The 23,832-nt window shown below is 54.4% G+C and overlaps 1 protein-coding gene across 1 annotated transcript in view; it reads left to right on the top strand.

Annotated features, from left to right (window-relative positions):
• Window positions 1–13,464: 13,464 nt before the first annotated feature.
• Window positions 13,465–23,832, top strand: part of FAM83G (family with sequence similarity 83 member G) — a 34,982-nt gene continuing 24,614 nt past the window's right edge. Inside the window, exons 1-2 of the mRNA XM_002747854.5 lie at window positions 13,465–13,501; window positions 14,038–14,687. Of these exons, the coding sequence (XP_002747900.1) occupies window positions 14,166–14,687 (522 nt within the window). The 5' untranslated portion in view covers window positions 13,465–13,501; window positions 14,038–14,165. The remainder of the gene's footprint in view (window positions 13,502–14,037; window positions 14,688–23,832) is intronic.

Here is a 23,832-nt window from a genome sequence, read left to right as displayed (position 1 = left end):
AGCTAAGTGCCAGAAGGCTTGACCCCCAACCAACAGAGTGTGGGCCACACTGCTCAGAGGACAACAGGAGGGCGGGACTGGAGACGTGGGGAGGGCACAAATAGACAGACACGTGCACATGGGAGCTAATCTCTGAGGATGTAAAGGCATAAGAGTGACAGAATGCACTGGGGACAATAGCTCATGCCTGTGAGCACTTTGGGAGGCCAAGGTGGGTGGATCACCTGAGGTCAGGAGTTTGAGACCAGCCTGGTCAACATGGTGAAACCCTGTCTACTAAAAATACAAAAATTAGCCGGGTGTGGTGTTGGGCACCAGTAATCCCAGCTACTCAGGAGGCTGAGGCAGAGAATTGCTTGAACCTAGGAGGTGGAGGTTGCAGTGAGCCAAGATCACGTTACTGCAGTCCATTCTGGGTGAAAGAGGTGACTGAGTTTCAAAAAAATAAAAGACTACGCATTGGGTACAGTGTACACTGCTTAGGTTGGGGGGGTGGGGTGCACCAAAATCTCAGAAATCACCACCGAAAAACTTATTCATGTAATCAAATACCACCTGCTCCCCAGACACAGCCCCTGTCCTCTTGAAGAGCTCACACATGTGCAGAAGGGTGTTGGGGAGACCTCTTGGCCTGTAATGGCCACATGTGCTATGGGAAGAATCTAGCAAGAGTCCCTGGGGTATGGAGGGGAGAAGGCTCACTCCTTGGCTGAGGGTCTTGGGGAGGACTGCACAGAGAAGGATGACACAGGCAGAGTGTAGACAGATCAGCGTGAGTCATCCAGGTGAAAAGGGAGGGGACAAGCTGGGCTGGGAGGAAACAGGCTGGAGTTCAGTGGGGCCAGGGCCACAGAGGCTGAGGGATGTGGCAGCCCAAGCATGGCCTGTCTTGAGTGCTGGCCCAGGGGCCCTCTGTGGGGCAGCGGGGAACCATCAGGAGGGCTGGGGGCCCAGTTTTGTGGGAGACAGAGCGATCTGTAGAGTGGCTGGGGAGGGGAGGGCTGGACCCTGCAGAGGGAATCAGAGTCGGGACAGAGACACATCCCAGATAAGGCTGCCATCACACAGAAGTGGACAGGAGAACAATGTGAGACGTGGTGTGGACAGGGTACACTGGGCCCTTCTCCTCCCTCCTTCCTGGCATCCACCTTTCTGTCTTTCTTTTTGAGAAGAAGCCTCACTCTGTCACCAGGTTGGAGTACAGTGGCATAATCTGGGCTCACTGCAACCTCCACCTCCCGGGTTCAAGCGATTCTCCTGCCTCAGCCACCCAAGTAGCTGGGACTACAGGTGTGTGCCACCATGCCCAGCTAATTTATATATTTTTAGTAGGGACAGAGTTTCACCATGTCAGCCAGGATGATCTCAATCTCTTGACCTCATGATCCTCACGCTTCGGTCTCCCAAAGTGCTGGGATTACAGGCGTGAGCCACCATGCCCGGCCCTGGCATCCACCTTTCTCTAAGTGGCAAACTCCTGCTCATCCCTCAGTCAGTACCGGTGCCACCCCATACCGGCCCACCAGCAGAAGCTCCCTCTCCCCGGAGCAGGGCCGCAGCCGCCTCCAGATGTCCATGGTGAAGAGTGTGCTGCTGCTGTTGAAGATGGAGGTCAGCGAGGACACCAGAGCGGCCAGCATCACTGCGATCATCAGCCCCCGCAGACCTGGGGTGGGACAGAGGAGGCGTGACACTGCCTGGCCTTGCTAAGGCCCAGGAGCCCCTCCACCTGGGCTCTTCTGTCTGAGGCTCCCCTGCCATTCACATGCCCCTGCAGGCGGAGGGCCAGGAGGGAGAGAGGATGAGGAGGGTGGTGGTGAGCAAGACCCCAAAAGAGGAGCCTGGGGAGGCCAAAGACAAACTGTGGGGCCTTCGGAGCTGGCTGCTGGTGCCTACGGCTCAACAGCCCCAGGCCGAACCGTAATGACTCATATTGCTGAGGCTGCGATCAGGCCTCTTCTTTCTGCAGAGCCCTGCGTTGACAAAGCACTTTCACACCCATGCCTTCGTCTGGGGAAAGCATGATTAACCCACCTGACAGATGAGGAAATGGAAGCTCGGAGAGGGGAGGAGATGGCCCAGGGACTCGCAGCAGGCGTGGTGGGGTGGGACAGGAAGGCTAAGGTGGACCTCCGCTTGGAGGTCACACCCTGGGCCAAATGCACAGCTCACCCTAGCATGCTGCGGCCCAGGCTCTGGAATTTTCTGCCAAGTCTCGTGCATGGCAGGACCCGGCAGGCATAGTGGATCCCTCTCTCCTTGGCTCTGTGGTTCTCCAGAATGGGAGTGAGGGCTTCCCTAGGGGTTCGGGGAGCATTGCTGTGCAAGGCCTTCTGGGAGTTGTGGGCTCAGGAAGGCCTGAGGGTGGGGAGCCCTAAAGAAGGTAGAAGGATGCTTGCCCACCCACTCCATGCTGTGTGGCTTCAGACTGGTCACCTCCCCTCTCTGGGGATTAGTCCAAGTCTGTCTCTAAGGACTCTTGCAATTTTAAGTGCCTCCTTGACCTCCATAAACTCTTGCCCATCTGTCTCAGGATAAGCCTGACATAGGCCCCCTGCTCCGAAGGCACAGCCATTTATTGCCTGCCTGGGTTCTGCATCTGATTTGCTGTGTGACTTCCAGGCATCTCTAGGCCATCTGTTCACTTGTCAGAAGCTGACTGGGATGGAGCCCAGAGGAAAGTGAGTCAAACCACGGTTTTCCCCAAAACATTGCTCCACCCCCTTGTGTTGTTCATGGAGATGGATTAACTTGGGGCTTATTCCATCCATTTCTCCGAGAGGAACTCAAAGTCTAGAGAGGGACTGCGGCCCAACAATGGCTCCATGTCAGCCCTGGGGGCTTAGTGAGTGCCCGTGCCCAGAACAGAAGAGGAGAGCGAAACCCCAAGGTGGAACCACAGTGTGGCCAAGCCTGCACCAGGCATTCTCCTTGTCATTATGTTTAATCCCAGCAACAACGCTGAGGGTGGGTAGATGCCATTATCTCCAATTTACAAATGAGGACACCCAGGCTCCAAGCAGGGAAGTGGCATGCCCCAAATATCTTGGCCAGCGAGTGGCAGAGCCAAGATCTGATCCCCCGTCTGTGCATTCACTTCCCTTGGGCCTGAGCTCTGCAGGAGGGAGGGAGGGAGGGAGGGAGGGAGGGAGGGAGGGAGGGAGGGAGGAGAAAAGAGCAGGGTGGGACTCACCTGGAGGACCAAAAGCTTTCAGGAAGAGAGGATTAGAGGGAGGGGGTCAGCGGGAGGGGACGAGGGAAAGCTCCAGCACCTGAGAATCTGTAGAGGAAAGGCTCAGGCTGCAAGGGCTCAGGAAGCTTTCCTCTTTTTGCTTAGGGTCTGACCTCTCACACCCCTTGCTATGTTGCTTTTATTTGCATACCTCCTGTGAGGGGGAACTCATCACTTCACATTAGAATGACAAGGATGCTACCACCACGAGAAACATGGAAAAAGCTAAACTTGCCCCCTAGTTCTCCCTGTTGGCTTGCAGTGCCTCAGGGTGGGGGTGGAGGTGCAGAGGATAGACACTGATGCCTGCAGATGTAGCGGACTGAGCGTTCCTGAGCACCTGATCCTAGCAGAATAAGCAGTTTGTGTTTTGGGTATGTGTCGCAGTCACTATACAACCTCAGACAAGTCACTTTCTCTCTCTGCCTCAGTTTCCCAATCTGTAAAATGGAGCCAATAACCCTATCTCATAGCACTTAATAAGAAACTATTAGTAAAGTGCCTGGCATCCAATAGGCATACAAGAAGAGAGAATGGGTGGCCTTTCTCAAGAGATGGTACAGCACAAGACAGGAGGCTGGGATGTGCAGGCAGATGCATCGGTTAGAATCCAGCTTTGCAGCTTACTTGCCATGTGACCTCGGCTAGGTCATTTAACCTCTCTGGGTCTCAGTTTCCCTATCTTTAAAATGGGGAGGATATAGGCCAGGTGCAGTGGCTCACGCCTGTAATCCCAGCACTTTGGGAGGCCAAAGTGGGTGGATCACCTGAGGTCAGGAGTTTGAGACCAGCCTGGTCAACATGGTGAAACCCTGTCTGTATGAAAAATACAAACATTAGCCAGGTGTGGTGGTGCACACCTGTAATTCCAGCTACTTGGGAGGCTGAGGCAGGAGAATAGCTTGAACCCAGGTGGCAGAAGGTGCAATGAGCGAGGATCATACCATTGCACTCCAGCCTGGGCAACAAGAGCAAAACTCCATCTAAAAAAAAAATGGGGATGATACTAACAGCACTAGGGGTTCTCGAGAAAAGAAAGCCAGTGCATCACCTGGGAAGCTCTGGGGATGGTGGCAGCACACAGTGGGTGTTTGAGTGTTTTCTATTATGAGTGCGTCCAGTCTTCTCCGCTAGGAGCAGAACAGCCCACCTGGATGTCATCCAGCATCACACTGGATCCAGAGTGGCCTCTGCAGCCCTCACTCTCATTGGGCCCCAGGTTCCACTCCACGCCCCCACCCGGACCCGCACCCACACCACCTTACCGATGGGCATCAGTTCCATAACCAGCTTGGGGTAGGCGATATTGGAGCAGCCGACCTCGGCCCCGCAGGCCCGCAGACACTCCGATGGCACCACGCAACCCACGTCATCTGTGCAAGAGAGGGACACTTGGTGTCTCTCCCCATAGATAGGGGCACCTGGGTGGGGAAGACAGGGCTGGGGCCCAGACCTGCTCCATCTATACCTCTGACCTGTTACCACTTGGCCCTGGGCCTCAGTTTCTCAATCTGAGGATGGGGAGGGTGTGGCCTCTGAAAACCCTTTTCCCACCTGCTGCTCTCCATCCTAACCTTCTCCCTGATCCCACTTCCCTGGGCCGGGGACTCGCCTGTGTTGGCCCTGCTGTGTGAGGTCTGCCATTAGAGTTTATCTGGGGCACGAGCCTCCCTTCCCTGACTTGCCCCCAGCCTTTCTCCCCAAAGGGGAGAAATGAGAGGGGAGAAATGGAGGCTAGAGAGGGAGAGGCCAGCAGGATGGGCCCTGCCCCAGGCACTCCACCTGTCCCTGGGGCTTTGGGTTCACTCAGAGATAAGTGGACCAGTCGTGTCAGGGGGCAGCCAGCTTGAGCGTGCTGTCGCCCAGCTGCGACTCATGCAGGAGGACCATGGTGAAAGCCCACGTGCTGGCAAGGCCTGCCGCTCCAGCTTCCTGGCTGTAGGACAGGGGGTCAGAGCCCATCCACACCCCTGTCTCCGACTCGGGTCCAAGCTTTAGGCCAGGCTATTTCCTGCAGCAGAGTGCTGAGCCGACACCCAGGACTCTCCAGTCACTCAGCCTCTCCACAGTCTGCAAGACCGTGGGTGACCCAGACCCTTAGCCCTTCCCGCACGTCTGTCCTCACTCCCACCTGAGGCCTCCCCAACGACTGCCTCCTTCACGCCTTTGGGTCTGTCCTCCATGCCCCACTCTCCCCTCTTCATGGCTTTCGCTCTTCCCTTGTCATCCCAGGGAGGACTTGGACATGTTTATTTGGTTCTTGCCTCCCCTGTGGCAGGAGAGCCCCAAGAGGATGAGATTTGCCTTGTGCCATCTCCCCCATGGCTGGGGTGCTGCACAGGACTCATCTGTTGAGCCTGCATCCACAGCCCTGAAGTAGGGAGCTCCCTCACTGCTCTGCTCAGTGAGATTTTGCTGGTTGGGGTTGGCAGTCTTAAGGCAGACTTCAGCCTAGCGATATGTAGGGATGGAAAGAGTTGACTCACATTCACTTTTTCCTCCCACAAAAGACTTTCTAGGGTTGGGCGGGGTGGCTCATGCCTGTAATCCCAGCACTTTGGGAGGCCGAGGTGGGTAGATCATGAGGTCAGGAGATGGAGACCATCCTGGCCAACATGGTGAAACCCCATCTTACTAAAAATACAAAGTTAGCCAGGTGTGGTGGCACATGCCTATAATTCCAGCTACTAGGGAGGCTGAGGCAGGAGGTTCCCTTGAATCTGGGAGGTGGAGGTTGTAGTGAGCTGAAATAGTGCCTTTGTACTCCAGATTGGGGAACAAGAGTGAAACTCCATCTCAAAAAAAAAAAAAAAATGTCATAGAAACCTTTGGCCCCTGCCCTGATGGGTTTTCAGCAGGGCACAGAGTGCGGAGCTAAGCAGGAGATGATGATTACGGGAAGTTGAGACACAGCTGATGGGCAGCGCTGCGGCGGCCTGTGAGGGGCAGACAGAGTTGCCACACAGCCGCAGTATGGCGGCCGGCACTGACATTTCTGCGCCTTGGGGCTCCCTGTGCAGACTGCCCCCTCCAAAGCCCCTTTCCGATACGTCCCTTCTTAGATGCCCAGCCCATGGGGAAGGGCAGGTCTCAGACCCCTTCCTCCAGGTCAGCTGGGCTGGGGCAGTGTCCTCTACTCTGGCACCCTTGACTGGGTCCCAGTCTCCAGCCCAGCCGGTTTGAGCTATAGGCTTCCTGGACACCTGGTCCCAGTCATCCCCATAGGCACTTCCCTGCCCCCTCCCATCAGCACCCCCCCATGGCTTCTCCCCACTCCCCTCTGGGGCCCAGCCCAGTCCCATGTTCCTCCCAGCCTCCTGTCCATCCCCTCTACACTTTGGAATCACAGCTCTCAGCAGATCCCTTATTTCTCAGGACCCTCCTCCCTGCCCCTACCTCTCAGCCTATGGCATCCTGGGGAGAAAAAAATCCTTTCTATGGCATTCGAGGCCCTTGACAATTGGTCCCAGAACCTCCCAGCACCACGCACCGGCTACCCTGACCTGCTTGTATTTTCTCACGCACACCCAGCCCTTGGACGCCTCCATGCCTTTGCAGATGCAGTCCCTCCTCCCAGGGCACCACTGTCCGTCTGACACCGACCTCCACCCTTGTTTACCTCCCTTTTCAAGGCCTATTGCAAAGGGCTTGTCCTCTAAGGCCGTCCCTGACTCTCCCAACCCCGCAGGCAGTAGCAGCTTCCTCCCAAGGGCTCCTAAGGCGAAAGATTGAATCACAGTTGTTTTTTTGTTTTTTTTTTTTTGAGATGGAGTTTCGCTCTTGTTACCCAGCCTGGAGTGCAATGGCGCGATCTCGGCTCACTGCAACCTCTGCCTCCTGGGTTCAGGCAATTCTCCTGCCTCAGCCTCCTGAGTAACTGGGATTACAGGCACGTGCCACATGCCCAGATAATTTTTTTGTATTTTTAGTAGAGACGGTGTTTCACCATGTTGACCAGGATGGTCTCGATCTCTTGACCTCGTGATCCACCCGCCTCAGCCTCCCAAAGCACAGTTGTTTGTTTACATAGTCTACCTTCCCCACCAGGATGGAAGCTCCCCTAGGGCAGACACTGGGTTTGAATCATCTCCAAGTCTCAGGTATCGCCTGCCCCGTCCAGGGTGGGGCCCAGAAGAGACTTCCTGGGAACACTGGTTGAATGAATGAATAGGTGACTGCATAGTGAGGAGGAGGGAGGAAAGGCACAGGAGGAGAGGAGGAGCAGAGAAGTGATCCCAGAAAGAGCCACAAGGAGTTCAGGTGCTGTTTGATCCAGCTGTCCTACCCTGCCACCTCCACCCCCATTAGATTGGCAGGACCAGAAAGGACATAACTTGCCTGGGGGACATAGTCAGACCCAAGACAGAGCTGGGGGCCCCGTGGTAGAATTCTGGGGGCATTGGAGTCCAGGATTCAGAGGACAGGTGATAGACCACTCCTGATGGGCTTTGAGTCTAGGGAGGTTGAATGGGACTCAGAGGACCCAGCCCTTCTGGGAGAGACAGGTGAGGCATCGCAGCCATAGAATGGCTCAGAAAGCCGGAGTCAGGAGATTCTTTGTGTTTCTTCAGCCCATTCCCGCTATCTGCATGGGAAACCGCCCAGAGTACCACTGGTTTGACCAAGTGTCTGTGCTGAGCAGCAGGAAAGAACCTCTCCTTTATGAGAACAGTGGCGGTGGTGTCACCATTGAAACACAGCACACCAGGTACGGACTCCAGAATAAGCAGCCCCGGGGAGGCAGGGGGTGGGGGGAGCGTGAGAGTTGGGGAGCTGGCAGGGGTCTATGGCTTTGCCAGGGTGCTGGCTTCTGAAGTCCTGGGAGCTTCCCACTGGGCCCCATGTTTGCATCAGCACCCTGCCCCGCCCCCTCACCCCCTCCAGCCAAGGCCCACACCAGATCCTGACAGTTGCCCCTTCTCGCCATCTCCCTCCCGGTGGCCAATGCCTAGTCCTGTTTGGTTACTGGGGGAGCTGCAGCCCCTCCTCGCTATGACTCCTAATCTACTCCCCCTGCAAGCAAGTCAAGGGAGCCTCTAAAAGCACCAGTCCGCCCACGATCCTCCCTGCTCTCACCGCTCTGTGCCTCTCAGCCCCTGCGGGGGGGATCACAGGCTCTAATCACGGCCTCCCACGCCCCTTGCTATGGCCACCTTGCTCAGCCACCCTCTCCCTGACTAATTTCACCCAGACTTCCAGCACCCTCCATGCTCTCCTGGACACCTCTGGGTCTCTGTGTTTGCTGTTCCTTCTCCCTGGAACACCCTTCTCACCTTCCACCCTTCCCTGGGTTTATCCCAGGGAACTTATACTCATTCCTCTCCATCCATGTGGACATCTGGGCTCGACAGGCTTTGGGGCTGTATCCTCCATGGCACCAATAATTCTATGACCTATGATTGTCCCGCCTCCTGTCCCCCCATGCCAGACTATGATTATGGGGCCTCAGGGAAAAGTCTGAGTCTCAACAATGCTTAGCACAAGCAGACATATGATGGCCTCTGCCAGTATCTGTTGAATGAGTGAATGATTCTCTCCCAAGGAGGTCACTGGACATCATCCCTTGAGGAGTAATCAAGTTGCTCTCCTGCAGCAACCTCGGTTTGTATCCGAGTCACGACACCAAAAAATTTTTAATTTTAAAAGTAAAATAATGATTTAAGGTAAAAAAAATAAAAATAACTGAAAAAACAAGTTGCTCTCCACTCCCTAACCAGGCCCGGCCCATCCCCAGGAGCCAGTCCGGACATTGCCACTGCAGAAGGGAGCAGGAGAAAGTCTCCCAGACCTGGGTTTGAATCCAGTTCTCAGCCAGGCAGAGTGGCTTACGTCTATAATCCCAACACTTTGGGAGGCTGAGGCAGGAGGATTGTTTGAGGCCAGGAGTTCAAGACCAACCTTACCAATATAGGGAGACCCCATCTCGATTAAAAAACAAAGCCTGATGAAAACACGTTTCTACCAAAAAATTTTAAAAATTAGCATGGTGGTTCATGCCTGTACTTCAGCTACTGAGAAGGCTGAGGTGGGAGGATTGCTTGAGTATGAGAGGTCCAGGCTCTGAGCTGTGATTGCACCACTGCACTCCAACCTTGAGGTGAGAGCAAGAACCTGTCTCAAACAAACAACAACAACAGAACAAACTCAGCTTTCTCAGTCCCTTGCTGTATGATCCCGACTGGTTATTAAGATCTCTGAGGCGGCTGGACGCAGTGGTTCACACCTGTAATTCCAGCATTTTGGGAGGCTGAGGCAGGCAGATCACCTGAGGTTGGGAGTTCAAGACCAGCCTGACCAACATGGAGAAACCCCATCTCTACTAAAAATACAAAATTAGCTGGGTGTGGTGGTGCATGCCTGTAATCTCAGTTACTTGGGAGGCTGAGGCAGGAGAATCGTTTGAACCAGGGAGGCAGAGGTTGTGGTGGGCCGAGATCATGCCATTGCACTTCAGCCTGGGCAACAAGAGCAAAATTCTTGTTTTGTCTTCTCCAAAGGGGGGAAAAAAAATCTCAGCGGCTGGCCAGATTTTTTCAAAATATTTTTTCAAAAAAATTTGTTTCAAAAAAAAAAATATCTCAGGCTCACACCTATCATCTTAGCACTTTGGGAAACTGAGGTGGGTGAATCACTTGAGGCTAGGAGTTTGAGACCAGCCTGGGCAAGATGGCAAAAGTTTGTCTCTACCAAAAAATACAAAAATTAGACAGGTGCAACGGCGCGCACCTGTAGTCCTAGCTACTTGGGAGGTTAAGTCATGAAAATCACTGAACTGGGGCGATGGAGGTTGCAGTGAGCTGAGATCAAGTCACTGCACTCCAGCCTGGGAGACAGTGCAAGACTGGGTCTTCAAAAAAAAAAAAAAGATATCTGATATCTGAGACTGTCTCCTTCTCCTTTATAGAAGAGTATAAAAACTCTTCTGGGAACCTCCATAGGCCAAAAACCTACCCTCAATCTAAATTTCACACCTTTTTTTTTCTTTTCTTGAGACACAGTTTCGCTCTTGTTACCCAGGCTGGAGTGCAATGGTGCGATCTCGGCTCACTGCAACCTCCGCCTCCTGGGTTCAAGCAAGTCTCCTGCCTCAGTCTCCCAAGTAGCTGGGACTACAGGCACACACCACCATGCCCAGCTAATTTTTGTAATTTTAGTAGAGATGGGGTTTCACCATGTTGACCAGGATGGTCTCGATCTCTTGACCTCGTGATCCACCAGCCTCGGCCTCCCAAAGTGCTGGGATTATATGTGTGAGCCACCGCGCCCAGCCTTAAATTTCACACCTTATATGAAAATTAGCTCACAATAAATCACAAATTTAAAGGTAAAAATGTTAAAAAAAAATACTATCAAACTTTTAGGGAAAATAACAGGAAAAAATCTTTAGGACCTAAGGTTAGGCTGTAAATGTTGATTATACACATTGGGTCAGAGTTAAGAGATGGGGTGGGTTGGGGGGAAGCACTCAGTGTACATAACATTGTTCAAAAATGCAATTGCCTGTGAGTTTGGCTGGTGAAACTCCCTGTTATAACCTGAAATCAATTTTATATATAGCTGCTGAGATAACTTGCTACGAATCTAGGACTAACTTTACTCACCACTGTCACTTACCAATCAGAACTCTCCAGCTCCCCAAATCCTGACGAGTGCTAAGGAACTTTCTCAAAGAGCACTAAGTAACATGTCTGCTTTTTAGAAACCTCTAACCTTCTCTGTGTTCTCCAGACACATCAAAGACCACCCAGTCTTTGTGTATGACCCGAACTGCAATTATTTCTTCCCAAATAAAATGTTAAATGTAGAGGTTTGTCTCTACATAAACCGCAATAAGATATAACCTACCACACATTGTTGGTGAGAATGTGAAATGGTGCAGCCACTCTGGAAAAAGTGTGGCAGTTTTCAAACATGCAACCTACTGGGGCCCAGGAATAACACTCTTGAGCATTTACGCCAGAGAAATGAAACCTGATGTTAATATACATACATATATGAATGCTCATAGCAAGGTTATTTGTAATGATTAAAAGCTGGAAACCCCACATATCTGTCAATCATTGAAATGGTTAAGCAAACTGTGGTATATCCATACTGTGGAATACTAGTCAGCAATGAAAAACACAAACCACTGATGCGTGAAACAGCCTGGATGACTTGCTGGAGAATTATGCCAAGTGGAAAAAAAGATCAGTCACAAAAGTTTATATACTGTATCATCCATTTATATAGCATTCTTGAAATAGCAAAACTGTCTAATTGTAGAATAGATTAGGGGTTGCCAGAAGTTAGGAATAGTGGTCAGAGGATGGGGTGGGGATGGCTACAGAGAGAGAAATCTCTCTTTGTAGTGACAGAACAGCTCTGTATCTTGACTGTAATGGTGGTTACACAAATCTATACATATAGTAAGGTTGTATACCCACAGGCAAATGAGTGCATGTAAAACTGGTGAAATCTGGCCGATATAGTGGCTCACGCCTGTAATCCCAGAACATTGGGAGGCTAAGGTAGGAGAAACACTTGAGGCCAGGAGTTTGAGACCAGTCTGAGCAACACAGTGAGATCCTGTCTCTATAACAACAACAAAAAAGAAAAGAAAAGAAAGGAAAAGATTAGCTGAGCACAGTGCCTGTGGTCTCAGCTACTCAGGAGGCTGAGGCAGAAATATACCTTGAGCCCAGGAGTTCAAAGCTGCATTGAGCAATGATTGTACCACTGAGCTCCAGCCTAGGTGACAGAGCAAGACCCTGTCCCAAAACAAACAAAAACCTGGTGAAATCTAAGTAAGCTCTGTGGATTGCACCAGTATCAATTTCTGACTGTAATATTACTGTGTTATAGTTATGCAAATCCTTGCTACTGGGGAAAACTGGGTGCATACAGCCTTCCTGTTCATCAACTGCAGAAGTGTGGGGGTGGTGGAGGGGAGGGTGAGGCTTTAGCCTCCCTTCCTGAACTCCCCAGCCTCTGTGCATTGGCCAGAACACAGCGAGAAGCTGAGGCAGCTCAGAGAGGGTCTTGCAGGGGATCACAGTGGCAGAGAGGCTATAAGTGGGTCTTCAGGACTCTCAGGGCAGGCCTCTCCCTCTGGGACTACCTCTCCTGTCTGGCCCTGAGACTACCTCCCCTGTCTGTCCCTGCAGGGCCACTGCGTTCAGTAGCATAAAGCCCTTGGGGCTGGGGTGGGGGCTGTATGGCAGAGTGTAGGACTTCAGGCTTGAGGGGTTGGGGACTTGGGAGGCCAGTCATTGCCCAGGGCAGTGGACTCATCAGCCTGATGGGCAATGGTTGGTAGAGAAGGCCTTGAAGGGGCGGGGGGGGGGGGTTTGAGGGCACAAGGCCTAGAGATGTCACCAGTGACCGAGAGCAGCAGTATCCTTAAGGGCCCCAAACCAGCCCCATCCAGATCCAGAGCAAGTATGGGGGATGGGAGGAAGGGCTGGGCTGGGTGCCTGGCAGACTGGTTGTGGCACGCGATGGGGTGGGGGCTGTTTGTTGGGCCAGGTTTAATGGGCTTTGCTGTACCACCCTCACAACCTGCCTTCAGATGTGGTCTCCAAGCTCCCCATAACCCGGGTCCCAACCCCAAGGGACGCTCAGCAGAGAGCTGGGTCTGACCCCAGCCCACAGCGGCCCTCTTGGCCCCTCCCTGTCCTAGGGTTCAGGTGGAGTGCTGCCCACCACGCAGAAGCAGTCCAGGGACCCCTCCTAGAAGGGATTAGGGCTCAGGACTGAGAACTGGGTACCAGCTCAGAAAAGCCCTGAGCTTGGGCCAGGCAGTGCCCTAGCCCTGCCTGGGGGCTCCCAGCACAGTACCCTAGACCTATTTCCATTACTGGACAGCTGGGTATGTATAGGGCCACACGGACTTCCCGCCACACAGGCGAGATGGCACCGCCAGGATTGATCCAGGATCACCAACAGACCCTGGGGACCCTGGGGGTGCCAAGGCTGTTGACCCGCTGTGTGACCTCAGGGAGAACACTGTCTCTCTCTGGTCTAGGTTTTCCAGGAGTTCTTAGGTTTTGGCCCCTGAGCTTTTGGGAATTCGGCCACCAGAGGACCGTGGGCAGTGCGCCCGCCCCAGGTCTGTCTGCTTGTAGAGAGGTGAATCAGCTTCCGGCCCCGCCCTGGGCGGCACGTGACCGCAGGTGGCGGCGGTGGGGTGGGCGGGGCGGCCCTGAGTCACCCGCGCGCCCTCGCCCGGCCTCGCGCCTCTGCTGCCGTCCAGAGTGCGCCCCGCTCCGCTCCGCCCGCGTCCACTCGGTAAGCGAGTACCGGCTGCGCCCCCGGGATCCCGGGTCTCAAGGGGCGCCGCCACCCCCAGCCGCGCTTCCGGGTCTCCTGGACCCTTCTTCGAGCCCCGACCTCCTCCAGGCTTGCCAGCACCCGGGGATTTTAATACCCCCCCTTACCCGGAAACCCTCGGCTTGCCGGGCACCGCTGTGCCGGGGCCGCCTTCCACTCTAAGAAGCTACTGGGAACATCTCCGGCTGCCCTATTTCCCCCTCAGAAGTTGCTAGGACTTCAGGCAGCTCCGGAAATCTGGGATGTGGGTTCCCTGTCCTCTGCACGCAGAGGCTCAATGAGCCCTGGGACGTGGCCCACCGCTCCTCGTCCATGTCCCGATCCCCTACTTTCTCCCCATCCCAGTCCCGTCCCCCACCTCATCCTCCCAGCTCCAGCCCCAGTCCCAGTCCCGTCCTTCCTACGCCCCGTGGGCTCCGGCCCCGCCCCCAGCAGCCCCTCCCCGCGCGCCCCGCCCTCTGCGCCGAGCTGGGCTCATCAGGTTTTTCCCTCAGGTTGCTCATGGGCAGAGGAGCAGAGGCCGCGGAGAGGCCCCCGAGCGCGCGGTGCCCCAACCGGGTCGGAGCTAGGAACCGGACCTTGCCCACCCACCCCCGGCAGCAGTGCCCGGGCAGGCGGCACCATGGCCTTCTCCCAGGTGCAGTGTCTGGACGACAACCACGTGAACTGGCGCTCCAGCGAGTCCAAGCCCGAGTTCTTCTACAGCGAGGAGCAGCGGCTGGCGCTGGAGGCCCTAGTGGCCCGCGGTCGGGACGGCTTCTACGAGGTGCTCAAGCGGGAGAACATCCGTGACTTCCTCTCGGAGCTGGAGCTCAAGCGCATCCTGGAGACTATCGAGGTGTACGACCCGGGCTCTGAGGACCCTCGGGGCACGGGCCCCTCCCAGGGGCCCGAGGACAACAGGGTCGGTGACGGCGAGGAAGCCAGCGGGGTGGATGGGGTCCCCACCGAGGCCGAGCCGCTGCCCTCCCTGGAGTACTGGCCACAGAAGTCGGACCGCTCCATCCCGCAGCTGGACCTGGGCTGGCCCGACACCATCGCCTACCGCGGCGTGACCCGGGCCAGCGTCTACATGCAGCCCCCCATAGACGGGCAGGCCCACATCAAAGAGGTGGTGCGGAAGATGATCAGCCAGGCGCAGAAGGTGAGGCAGCGCGGGGACTCCGGCAGCGCGGGGACTCCTGCAGCAGTGGCCCGACCAGCCTCTGGACCCCCTCAATATGGCCTCACTCAGAGCCCAACGCGGTAGCCAAACATGGGCCCCTAGGGGTCTCTGCTTCCCTGGTGGCCTCCTGGCTGGAGGTTGCCTCCTCACCTTCTTGGGGATTGCACTTTCTTTGCAGGGTAGGGTTCCCAGGTCCTCTAGCAGGTGACAGTGGGCTGCCCCGTCTCAAAGGGCCTCTTTGTTGTTGGGGGGATGTTTTAGTTTCTGCTGACCTGGTGAGCAGGTTCCTCAGAAGAAGGCACGGAAATGGGGTGGAGCAGGGAGAGGAGGAATCGCAGGGCTTCCTCTTACTCTCCCTTAGAGTGATTGATTCACTGTGAGGGCGCGCGCACACACCATGAGCTCTCTGATGGGAAGAGCTTTTGTTGTGGGCTGGGGGATAGATAGGTACGGAGATTAAAAAGCAGCCCCAGTCCATCTGAGACTGGCCTGGAGGTCCTGGTTCAATATTGCGTGTTTCCTGGCTGTGCTGAGCAACTTCTAGCAGAGTGCACACCCTCTCTGAGTCTCTTTGTGTGCTTTGCAGTGGTGGAAACTTTCCAGGCCAGGATGCACGGGTGAAGGAGGTGTGGTCCTCATTCGTGGAAGTGGAGTGAGTCCAGCTGAGCATTGTCCACCTGAATTTTGCCACTGAAAGGAACCTCAAGCCTTCTCTGGCCCTCCCCTTCTCCACCCCTGCTGGACTGTGCAGTGCCCTAGCTGTGGGGGGACCATTCTTGGCTGACACAGTCACACATTCTGAGAAGGGGTACTTGCCACTTGCTGGATAGCTGTGGGCATGAGCAGGTGCTAATGCCTGCTGCACATCAGTACCTTCTCATCGTTCCCAAGCACATCTTGACTTGATAGAGCTTACCTAGAGAGCTGTGTTGAGGATTCTGAAGCCGGGTCTGGCCTCAGGTTGTGGAATGTTCCTAGCTGGGTCTAACCCCTTCATACTTCCAATCCCAGAGCAGGGCAGCCAATTGCACAAGACCAGAATGCTGGCTTCAGGGACCATCCTGGGTAACCGACAGGGCCTCAGGGAAGCTCATGGGCAGAGAAACCAGAAGTGGGTCAAGAACTGACAAGGTGGCCACGGTGGCCCCTGGCCCCAGCTCCAGTTTCCAGGAAGGTGGAGTCCCTGCCCAACAAGGGGACTGGCTGGGTTAGCTAGCTGGGTGGGGGTGGCTGGCCCCTGGCCTACCTGCTCTCAACTCACTGTCTGACCCTGGGCAGCTGTGAGGCTTCGGGTTTCTGGTCTGTAAGACGGAGGCGCTGTGGATAAAAGCTGTATCTTTAGCTATTGTGAAGATGGAATATCTGGTGACAAAAGTAAGGAAGGAGTTGGAGGAAGAGGAGGTAGAGGGGGAGGAGGAAGGGAACTGCATAGTTTGCAGACCGAGAGACCCACCCCACACCTGCCCCAGTGTGTAGGAAGTGCAGCTGACGTCTGTGCCTAATGGACATGACTGTCTGGAGGCTCGAGAACCCTGTCCCCCCAGAGAGCCTGCCGGGATCCCAAGACCCTGCCTCAATTTCCATCTTGAAATTAGGGAAACTGAGGCCCTGGGTAGGGGGGACTTGACCTGCCGTGCTAAGGTTCCCACTCCTCTGTGCCTCCCCTCCTCATCAGTGACAGGAAGGAGGCAGTGCCCCCCACAGCTGGGGCACTGCATGACCTGGCGGGGTGGAGGAGAGGAGGGCCAGAGAAGGCTTGAGGTCCCTTTCGGTGGCAAAATTCAGGTGGATAATGCTCAGCCAGAGGGTCTGAAGCAGGAGCGCAAGGAAATAAGCGCAGAGCTGGGCAGGGAGTGCTCCCCGCCTTATCTCTCTCCATGAATCACCTCTCGTACCCCTGCTGCTGCCTCCCCTTCTCACCCTGACATCGGGAAGGGAGAACTGTGCCTGCCCCCTGCCTGGGATGGGACTCCCTCTACCTGGGCCCCATGGCCGCACGCTGGCCCTTTCCCACCCCACCCAGTGATGGGCCAGATAGGGGCTTCCCAGCCAGGGCTTCCCCTGCTGACCCCAGCTTCCTCCCAGAGTTTCTGTGGCTACAGCTGTGACCCAGCCACTCCCTACAGTCCTGTGGGCCACCTAGACCTTCCTTTGCTTCCCACAAAAGCCCCACAAGGTTATTAGTGTCACCTGCCTAAGGTGACATTGCCTTCCTTTGCTTCTCACAAGGTTATTGCTGTCACCTGTCTAAGGTGACATAGCCAGGAAGATGCTGGTCTCCAGTTTGGGTGCCAGTCTGTCTACATGGCACCACAGTGAGTGGTCTCCTGCAGCCTCGGACAGGTGGGCCCTGCCATCTGCTTTTAGAGGCCTCAGGATGGGGACTCACTGCTGAGACTGCCCCACCCCCACCAGCTCTCAGACATCAGGGAGTCCTCAAGGGTCTCACAGAGGGGGCCTCAGAGGCAGTAGAGGCTGAGCCCCTCATCTGACAGGGACACTGAGGCCCAGAGAAGGACAGGGATTTGTTTATGACTCCACAGCACTGTGGTGAGCCGAGCCCCTGACTTCTGCTGTGGGTACTTCTTTCACTGCCACATCTGTCCTGGGACCCATGGCCAGCATGGCGTGTGTGGGCGGGTATAATAACAATAGCAACTGCTGATTGAGTACGAGGCACTTTATAATCTCAGGTAGTGTTATCTGTCCCATTTTTCAGATGTAGAAACTGAGGCCTGACTGGTTAGTCCCTGCTCAAGGTCACCTAGCTAGTTCTCGGGTGGAGGGGTGGGGACCAGGCCTGTGTTTCTGTGAAATTCTAGGCTACCCCTCATGCCCTGGCCTGGCAGGACAGAGTGACAGGCAGGGCCTGGGAGGGGCAGCTGATCCAGGCCACTGCAATCCTCCAGCTCTCCTGCCCCGTCTGCCTCCCAGGCTCACAGGGGCAGGGCCAGGACGCTGACGGATGCTGACGGGGCGCTTTGTCTGCCGGTCTGCCCGTCTGTCTGCCTGCCGGGAGTGCTCCCTGCCTTATCTCTCCCCATGAATCACCTCTGTGCCCCTGCTCCTGCCTCTCCTTCTCACCCTGATACCATGTAGGGAAAACTGCCTGCCCCCGCCTGGATGGGGATCCCTCTGCCTGGACCGCCTGGCTGCACACTGGCCCCTTCCCACCGGGGGCTTTAGGCTGGGGCTACTGGGGCTGAATCAGGACAGCCGAGCCCGCCACCTCCTCACTCACCTGCCCTGTCGTCAGCACAACAGGCAGACCCTGGGGCAGGGAAGTGACGCAGCACCCAGGGGAGCGGCTGTGTTCCCGTCAGTCTGCTGCCAGCACTCCCTCCACCCCCACCTGCCTTCCCGTGCCCAAATGACTGGAAAGGAACTAGTGGGCAACCAGACCAGGAGCCAAGAGTCCGTGCTCTGCCTCCTCCTGGCTTATGACTGGAACAAGCTCCAGCTCCTTTCCAGGCCCCGGCCATCCCATCTGTAAAATGGGTACAGGTCTTGAAGACTGTTAGGGGCCCCTTCAGCCTTGAACCCTTGCTGCCCTTTGATCCTGGACTCAGGACAAGAGGCAGGTGGATGCCAGGTCTTACTCCCCAGCAGCTTGTCCCCTTCGAGCGTCCCTCCAGCCCTAGTGGCCTCCAACTCCAGGGGGAAGGTCACTGCCTGCCCCTCCCACAGCCCCAGGAGCCATGATTTCTCTGGGGGAAAACCTGCTGTGGGGCTCCAGCCGCATACCAGAGGCCTGTAGGATCATGCCTGGGAGGGACGAGCCCTGGCCTCGCTTGGCTGCAGCCTAGGGAGGGATGAGGCTGGGTGGGGTTGGGGCTCCCTCAGCCAGCACTGGGAGTAGATGTTCCAGCTGGTTGCTCCTCACGCAGGTGCTGAGCTCCCCAACATGACTAGTAGGATCCCTTACCAGTCCCTGACAGCCCAGGGTGAGGCCCCAAGAGTGGGCGCAGATCACACCTTCTCTACTTCACAGTTGAGGAAGCTGAGGGAGGGTGAGGCCCCGGTGACCAGGGCCAGAATGCCCATCTCTGCATGCCAGGCCAGGGCTTGGGAACAGACCCAGAGAAGGAAAGTTGAACCCAGGTTTCAGGATGCCTGATTCACCCCACATTTTTTCTGTCAGGCCCCCGCCTTCACACGCTGGAGTCCTGGCCCACAGCTTGGCTCTAGGAGAATAGAAGCGGCTTAATGAGGCGTTTCCTAAATGCCAGGTGCTGAGTGGGCACTTTATCCTGCTGCGTAATCCTCCCCACGACTCTGGAAAGTAGGTGTTGTCTCTATTGTGCAAATGAGGAAACTGAGGCTTGGTGGGGCTCGGGATGGCAGAGAGCTTGCCCGAGCTCACAGAATTGACATCTGGAGGGCCTGGCCCAAAACCCCAGTCTGCGGGTCCTGAGGACTCCCATTTCCCTGGAGAAGCAGTGTCACTGTCCTTCCAAGCCCTACCCCTGCATGGGAGCACCAGAGCCTCGCTGCTGGCCTCTGTTGACTCAGGATAGTAAAAGCGTTTTCACAAGGCTCCTTGGCAGCCAAATACTGGGCTCTCTGGAAGAGGGCTGGGACGGAGACTCACAAGAACAGGGGTGAGCTCTGTGGACTGGGGACCAGCAGGAAGGGCACTCATTGCTGGGCAGTGCCAGGACAGCCCCCCACACTGCCAGAGGCCACAGGTGGCCCAGCTGACACCATAGGTCAGGAGTCGCCTCCTGTATGCCCAGGGCCTGTTGCTGTCAGGGTGGGGAACCATCTGATAAAGTAACCCCAGTTGACTCCTGTGTGTTCCAAAGTCTCCCTTCCCCACAGCATTTGTGTCTTAATTAACAGGTTTTTTTTTTTTTTGAGATGGAGTTTCGCTCTTGTTGCCCAGGCTGGAGTGCAATGGCGAGATCTCGACTCATCACAACCTCTGCCTCCCTGGTTCAAGCGATACTCCTGCCTCAGCCTCCCAAGTAACTGGGATTACAGGCAGGTGCCAGCAGGCTGAAGGTCCTGGCCCCTGGGCCGGCAGAGGGTGCCAGTCCCACTTAGCCACTCGTGTGCTGCAGGACCCTGGGCCTCAGTTTCTTCACCTGTAAAATGGGGATAGGGCCTTGTCTTAAAGCAGTGACAGACATGAGTGTCTAAAAGCACCAAGCTACTCTCTGCCTTGCAAGCAGCTGGGGAGGAAGATGGGGTCCCGCCCTGTGCGGGACCTGGTAGGCCTTGGTCTGGGTGGGCTGTCCTAGTCCCCTTTAAGGGTCTGGATGACCCCTGGGCTTGTGCCACGTGGGGTGGTGGGAGGAACAGGCCTCCGTATCACTGGGACCCAGGCACAAGCCCCAGCTCTGATGTTATCCTTCGTGGCTGCCCTGAGATGGTTGCTTGTCCTCTCTGACCTCCTGTTCCTTCTTCCTCCATGTCACGGTATTGCTAACACCTGCCTCAGAAAGTCAGTGAGATTTAAGAGGGAAAAAAGTAAGGTGTGTAAATGGGGAAAAGGTAGGGTGTGTAAAACACTCCATGTCTGGCAGACCTCTCCCCTCATCTCCTCCGCCTTCACTCCTTATTCCTGAGAGCCTCTCTTTGGGAGCAGTCTGGGGTGGAAGTAGGGAGCTCCCTATCCTGGGAGAAAGTCAAGCGGGGGCTCAGTGGAATGCAGTAGAGAGCACGTGGGCGCCAGGTGGCCTGGCAGCCTCAACCCTGCCCTGGCGTGCTTCGTGACTTTGGGCAAGTCCTTTCCAAGCCAGGCTTTCTTCTTCTTCTTTTTTTTTTTTTTTGCAAACCAGGCTTTCTGGGGCATTAGGGTGCTTGGTGGCCCCAGTGTATGTCGCTCTTGGACCCTGGAGAAGCTGAGGTTTGAAAGGCTTTTGAATCCATAGTTATGAGATTTTCCTGTTTGAAAATTCTCGGCTGGTGCCATTTGCTCTCCACATGGGATGGTCTGGTTGGCTGGATCCTGCGCCTGCAGGCCTGGAAGCGCTGAGGATTCTGAAGCTCCTTGTGGCCAGCAGGAAGTAGGAGGGATCTTACCCTCTTGCCTCATCCACAGGGAACAGTCCTGGTCACCTGATGGCCTTTCCCCAAGTTCTGGCAGCCCCTTGTCTCCACTGTATTCCTGAGCCACAGCAAGGAAGCTGATGTCCATCTGGGGGAAGCAGGAGACTCAGGGTAGTGCCGCCATGCCACTGGGCTAGGCCGACGAGGCTCCTGGTCAGAGCGTTCTGGGCATGACCAGCCTGGGCTTCTTGACCTGACCCTCTGCAGCCATTTGGTGCTCAGAAGGCCTGATCTCCCTTTAATTGGCCTTAATGAGGCTTCAGTCTTAATAGTCAGAGGGTGGGGAAGGTGTTCACGGAGCTGATGAATGTTGAAGGGGAACAGGACCTCAGAGTTCATCCAATTTAACTCCCCATGTTACCACGAAGAGAAACTGAGGCTTAGAGTGGGAAGTGACCTGCCGTGGGCCACCCAGGGAAGGCAGGGCAGAGCTAGGGAGGCCCAAGGGCATTGACTTTCCAGACAGTGCTGAGAGTTAGGTATTTGTTTTAGGACCTGAGGTGGACTCTGGGAGGCTGTGGGTTAGTTCAGAGCTTGGAATGGACACAGGGTCCCCCATGAGGAGAAAGGCCTAGGAGCAGGAGACCTATGCCGCTAGTTGACAGACTGGCCCTGGGACAGTGGAAAATGGGAGTGGTCATCACCTATGGTCTCCAGAAAAGGGACCACCCTCTCTGGTCTCCAGAAAAGGGACACCATGCATGCCAGCTGGTTCACCCTATTATCCTTGCTCTGGCTGGGGTCAGTATTCGTTACCAAGTACACAGATCCCCTTTACCCTGTTAGGCAAGATGAGACTGTTACCTAAACTAGTCCTCTCGATGACAGGCTTTCAGAGCCACTGTATGGGGAAACTGGTTAGGAGAGTGCCAGGAGGTGGCAGAGAGCATCACCCAGAGATCCTAGGAATCCTTCTTAACCCAGAGAACTTTCTTGGGCCTCTTCAGATGGCATCTCACTAATCCTGCCAGCCCCATGGAGGGGAAGGGGAGGAGCAGGGAGTGGGACCACGTCATGAGCATAGAAAACCTGAGGTACTGCAGCCAGGTCTGTCCCAACCCAGCTTCTGGAGGAGGGGGTTAGGGACAAGTGAGTAACTCTTCCTATCTCCATTCCACTCCCCCAATGTGGAGGAGAGGCCTAAACCCTGCAGTGGAAGCAACTGCAGTTCTCTGGAGCCTTAGTTTCTCCTTCTCTACAAGGGGGTGGTTAATAACTGTAGTGCAGGTCTGCTGGTAATGAATTCTCTCAGCTTTTTTATATCTGAAAAAGTCTTTAGTTTGCCTTTGGTTTTGAAATATATTTTTACTGGGTATAAAATTCTAAGCGGATTCTTTTTTTTCCATTTGGCACTTCAAAGATATCGTCCGTTGTCTGTGGCTTGCAGTGATTCTGATGAGAAGTCCGTGTACTTTGTTCCTCGATATGCAGTTGTCTTTTCTCCTCTGGTTGTTTTTAAGATTCTTTCTTTGTTACTAAGTGATTTGATTGTGATGTGCATTGGCATAGTTTTCTTCATGTTTCTTCTGCTTGGCAGTCATTGAACTTCCAGGACCTGTGGATTTAGTCTTTTTTTTTTTTTTTTTTTTTGAGACAGAATCTCACTCTGTTGCCCAGGTTGGAGTGCAGTGGTGAGATCTTGGCTCACTACAAACTCCGCCTTCTGGGTTCAAGCGATTCTCCTACCTTAGCCTCCTGAATAGCTGGGATTATAGCTGCGCACCACCAGGCCCTGTTAAATTTTGTATTTTTAGTAGAGACAAGGTTTTGCCACGTTGGCCGGGCTGGTCTTGAACTCCTGACCTCAAGTGATCCACCCTCCTCTGCCTCCCAAAGTTCTGGGATTACAGGTCTGAGCCATTGCGCCCAGCCTTGGATTTAGTCTTTAATCAAATGGTGGAAGTGTTTTGGCCAATTTTTTCTAATTTTTTTCTTTTGGTCTCTCCCTCACTTCCTACCCTTACACCTTCTGTGACTGCAATTACACGTATATTGGATGGCTTCAAGTTGACCCACAGTTTGCTGATGCTCTGATCATGTTCTTTCAGCCTTTCTGTATGTCATTTTGGATAATTTCTACTTATGTGTCTTCAAGTTCACTAATTTTTTCTTCTGTAGTGTCTAATCTGTTAATTCTACATAGTATATTTTTCATCTTAAGTGTTGCATTTTCACCTCTTGAATTTCAATTTGTTGGCTAAAAAAAAAAAATTCCACATCTCTACCTAACTTTTTAAACACATGGAACACAGTTATAACTTTTCATGTTTTTGTCTGCCAATTCTAACATCTGTGTCAGTTTTTGGTTGATTTTGATTGCTGTTTTTTTCTTGTGTGCATCATGTTTTTCTGTTTCTTTTTGTGTCTGGTAATTTTTAATTGGGTACCAGGCATGTTGGATTTTATGTTGTGGGCTGCTTGTGGGTTTTGTTTGGTTTTCTCCTTTAAATATTTTGGAGCTTTGTTCTGGGATGCAGTTACATTACTTGGAAACAGTTTAATGCTTTTGTGGCTTGCTGTCAAGCATTATTAGGCAGGACTAGAGTAGATTTCAGTCTAGGGTAGGAGTTGCAAATTATGGACCCCAGACCAAAGGAAGTCTGTTGCCAGCTTTTATAAACAATAGAACATGGACATTCATTTGTGTACTTTGTTTGGCTGCTTTTGTGTTACAATAGCAGATTTGAGTAGCTGTGACAGAGAACCTATGGCCCTCAAAACCTAACATATGTACACTCTGGTTCTTTAGGAATTTGCTTGTGCCTGGTCTAGGACTTATGTGTCCACTGCTGAGGCAGTATCCTTCTGAGGACCCCCTGCAGGCACTGTGTGTTGTTAGGAGGGGTTTCAATTCTGGATGGGGGCACATAAACTAGCCGCCCCTTTCCAGTGGTTCTCTGCTCAGCCTCAATAGTTTCTCACTCGACCATCAGCTGAAGACCCCAGGGGGGCCCTCTGCAGGTCTTTGGAGTTCACTCTGTGGAGCTCTCTCCCCTGTGGCACTCTGTCCTCCGAATCCTAGCTGTCATATTCAGAGTGAGCCCTGTCCCATCAACTCAGGGAGACCACA

Source organism: Callithrix jacchus, chromosome 5 (assembly GCF_049354715.1).
Source record: "Callithrix jacchus isolate 240 chromosome 5, calJac240_pri, whole genome shotgun sequence".
NCBI lineage: Eukaryota > Metazoa > Chordata > Mammalia > Primates > Cebidae > Callithrix > Callithrix jacchus.
Note: the sequence above shows the minus strand (reverse complement) of the source record. Positions and strands in the feature narration are given on the sequence as shown.